At 39.8% G+C, this 4,156-nt stretch overlaps 1 gene segment (V, D, J or C); it reads right to left on the reverse strand.

Annotated features, from left to right (window-relative positions):
- Positions 1 to 2,109: 2,109 nt before the first annotated feature.
- On the reverse strand, positions 2,110 to 2,978 carry LOC114796814 (T cell receptor beta variable 7-2-like). The segment is given in 2 exon segments: positions 2,110 to 2,492; positions 2,930 to 2,978. Coding segments are annotated over 2 exon segments (432 nt in total).
- Positions 2,979 to 4,156: the final 1,178 nt, after the last annotated feature.

Below are 4,156 nucleotides of genomic sequence, written 5' to 3' on the forward strand. Positions count from 1 at the left end.
AGTTATGAATCATGGATTTCACATTAAAAGGAGTTCCCAGAGGTGTTCAGCACTCTGCGGTCCAGCTCACCCCAAACCATCTCGATTGGGTTCAGGTCCAAAATTAAGTATTTTCCTGGAAAATGTATAGTGTACAGTTTATTGTCTATATTTCTCTATTTATACAAATAAAACCACATATACAAAATGGATAAAAATGTATGCTAAATGCATAAATGTAAATAAATAAATGTGGTAACACTACAGGGTTTATCATGGAGATTGCCATGGTCTTCAGCTAACTTTTTTTTTGTGGAACAATGATTAATTTTGAACATAAAAGTAGATAAAAGTGAACAAAACCCCACTTCTCTATCATTTTACACATGGCTCAGGCGTAACTACATGTCTGACATTTGTAACAAACCAAGACAATAAAAATCGTTACTCAAATTTGCAGATTTATGGTTCTTTCAATCTGTAAGCCACCTAGGCCCTGATAGACGTTTTACCCCATCCCAAGATTCATTTAATCTCATAGAATATATAGATGTATTCAGTAGGACATCTAGTGTTCATATCTACACAATGATAGCATAATGTTAACCTCAGATATAGTGATTCAGTGCACACGATACACGATGTGACATTGCATTGAATGAACTATTTCATGTGAAGCAATTTCATTTAAATTTTTCACGTTGGGCTATGAGAGCGCTTATAGAAAAAGGACCGGTAATGCTGAGAGATTCTCTACTTCCAGATGATTAGAGCCACTGTGGTTTGATGCAGGTGCTTGACTGGATGACAGGTTCTACCAGGTTTTTGTAAAGAGAGGCAGCTTATACGCATGACTGTGTTGACTAGCAGCACAGAAATATACAGCCGTATCACTTGAAGCCAAATTTGATATTTGTAGGGAGCCGTGAAGCTTGCTAGCATCACCACGCAATGCGATTTTCTCTGTAAATGCCGTCTCCGGTACACCGGAGTCGCCCACAAGATATCCCAAAAAAATCAGTCCTTCAGCCTGAGTCTGTTTGTACCAGAGCATGCGAGTAAGGCTTTGGTCAGTGTGTGAACACTTGATCTCAGAGGAAACTCCTTCCGTTAGGATCAGGTCTCTGGGGATCTGTGAAATGTTCTTAGTAAGAGTGGCACCTGTAGGAAAAAAAATGCATTTCGAAGGTTTAGCAAAATATTGGCCATTTGTTAATTTCTTGACAATAAAAATGCAGAATTACCCATCATATAAAGGATGATTACACCAGCTACAGTGTTGCTAAGTCCCTTCATGCTGAGGGAAGTTGATGAACTCTTCCAGCTCTGCAGCTCAGACTGGTGTTATTCTCGTCTGATGCCAACTCCATGTCACAACACCACAAACTGTAAACTGCAAATGAAGACATACTGCCCCCTATTGAGACATTTTAGAATAATTACTTAAAAAGCCTAAATGCAATATAATAAAGCAAGATGTCAGTCATTCAATCTGTATTACATGACCCGAAAATTAAAACACCCAAAAGACTAAACCTTTGTTTTTAAATCAGAGCATCATATCAATGTTTTCTCATCTCAAATGGTCTCGTTGGTTTTCAGAAAGTAAAAGTATGGCCAAATATTGTGGCAGACTATCCTGTCTGTAAATTCACCTTCTCCTTGTAACAATGATGGAGAAAAAAAAATCCTCTTAATAGGAAATATCCAGTTGACTCATTGGACCAAGGTTGCAAAAGCTTTTATTCTTGTACAAGGAGACATGTCAGTAGGGCAGGGAAGGATTGTTTAACAAGGAACAGGCAGTCTGAGTGGAACCTTCCATTAAGATGTGTATGTGTGTGTCTTTGTGTGTTTGTGAGTGTATATGTCGCCATTTCTTCAAGGTTTTGCAAACAAGTTCAGTTGTGTGTGCAACATTCATTGTCTCCTGTCTGCAAGGCAACAGACACTTCTGAAATCCTCCAGCAGAAACAGACATGATTAATGTGACACAAAAAATGATGAAATGATTATAGCTAGTTTTGCTGTTTAATTGAATATCCAAATTAATGAATGTGAATAGCTGGTTAAATGAATAAACATATATAAATAAATAAAAGACAACATTTTTCTGACAAGGATTTTCATTTAGTTGTGCGCTAATTGCCTTGATGTTGACAGCGGGATGCAAGAGGTTTTTGTTGAGCCCTGTAATGAGTCTGGCTCACTGTGCATACTCACAGAGCAGAAGTAGACTGCACTGTCATCATCCTCCAGTTTTTTAACTGTGAGAGATCCACTCTGGACCTCGGTTTTAACAGGCGAATATTTCTCAGCGTTAAAGTCTTTTGGGTCACTCCCAGCCATTGTCAGCACTATCAGTTGTATCGGTTCCCCTAAGTGCTGCCGGTACCAGTACATCTGATAGTAGCTGGAGCCCATGCTGTGGCTACAGCTCAATTCAGCGGAGCTCCCCTTCCTCAAAAACAATATGTCTGGAATTTGTGTGACACCATTCTCCTCTGTTGAACCTGAGTAAAAAGGAAAATTAAGCAAAAATTAGGGAAATTAAGGTAAAATGGATGTAAATACAACACAAGCAAATACTCTGTGTTATTTAAGCTTGGGTTCATGAGATATAAACATTAGTGCACCTAAAGTCCATTGCAGTGAGATGATCAGAGTAATGAGAACTCTGCTCATGCTGGAACCGGATGCTGAACTGGGAACACGAGAAAAAGTCCTCCTGCCAAAGAAGCTCATGCGTGTTGGGGCTGAGCCTGAACCAGGAAGTTACCTGTTTCTTCAGATCACTGACGATTATTCATCTTTCACCAAAAAAGGATGCTCTAATATTTTCATTATTTTTTTTATGACATTAAAAGCTATTTCTGCTTTGAGCTTGCCAGATTTCACACAAAAAAAAAAAAAAAAAAAATTAGGAACATTTCTGTCTCCCCACACAGACCGGTCTCCCTGACCTGCTGAAGACCATTGAGCGGCTGCTTCTTCACCATCTCCGGCCACAGGTCCGCCAATACTTTTTATACAAAATTCAATTGCTTCCCATTTTCCTCAGCTTGTGCAAATTCAATAAATTAATTCAGAAAAATAATTAAACTGCTTTATACTTAAGGTTGCTCTGTGATATCTCCTGGGTGCAGAATGGTGGCTGCAGATGATGTGAGATCTAAGAACATGAATTAAAATGGTGTTTTGCATCCAAGGGTCATCACCACTGTGTATATGAAGCACAGAAGTAGACAACGGAGTCCTCTGATGTGAGCTTTGTCACATCAGACAAACCTGCGATAAGGCAGACAGATCAATGGTAATAATGTATCACGAGTCTATGAAAAAAAAACGTTATCAGTTATCACTACTACTAAAGCAATGAATCTGATGAGATCTCCAGTCATGTTGGGTACAGAGTGAGAAACTGACTGATCCTGATTCAAACCTCATCAGGCGCTGATGTTTCAGGCAAAAACCGTCCATTGTACAACACTGCCCCATGTGACGAAAGCCAGAACTGGCCTTTTTTAAGCACCACCCATCCCAATTGCTTTCAAATACAAAAATAGTTCATTTTCAATGTTGGGAGGGGTGCAGAAAAGTTTTTGTACAGGGTAACGTGGATTTTCTGCACTGTGGTAACTGGCTGCACAGAAATACACTGCACTGTCACCGGCTGCAAGGTAATTAATGGCCAGAGAGTTTGTTTTGCCTGTGTTGGCATTTCCTTTCAGATGGATTCTGTCTGAGAATGCAGACTCTGGGTTGCTGAATGTTATCTGGAGGTATCCCATTAGGACTAATCCTCTGCCTGGGGTTTGTTTGTACCACAAAATAACATCATAGTTTGCTACAGTGTGAGTGCAGTTGATCTCCGGAGACTCTCCCGCACTCAGGATGAGGTGAGCGGGAGTCTGAGTGACCCTGGGAACAAGAGCAGATCCTGGGGAGACGAATGTTGCAGGAGAGGAAAATTACACGTCAATGTTAAATGTTATTCATTCAATTTTAGACTTCTTCATACCTGTAACCCAGAGTGCAGTCACATGGAAAATGAACCTTGCTGTCATTTTGGTGGCAACGGCCATGATAAATCTTTTTGATGCAGATTACATCCAGTGAGAAGAGAGGAAGTGATATCACCACAAAAAGGGGTGTATACATAATCACACTGACTCAT

This window comes from Denticeps clupeoides, chromosome 1, assembly GCF_900700375.1.
Source record: "Denticeps clupeoides chromosome 1, fDenClu1.1, whole genome shotgun sequence".
NCBI lineage: Eukaryota > Metazoa > Chordata > Actinopteri > Clupeiformes > Denticipitidae > Denticeps > Denticeps clupeoides.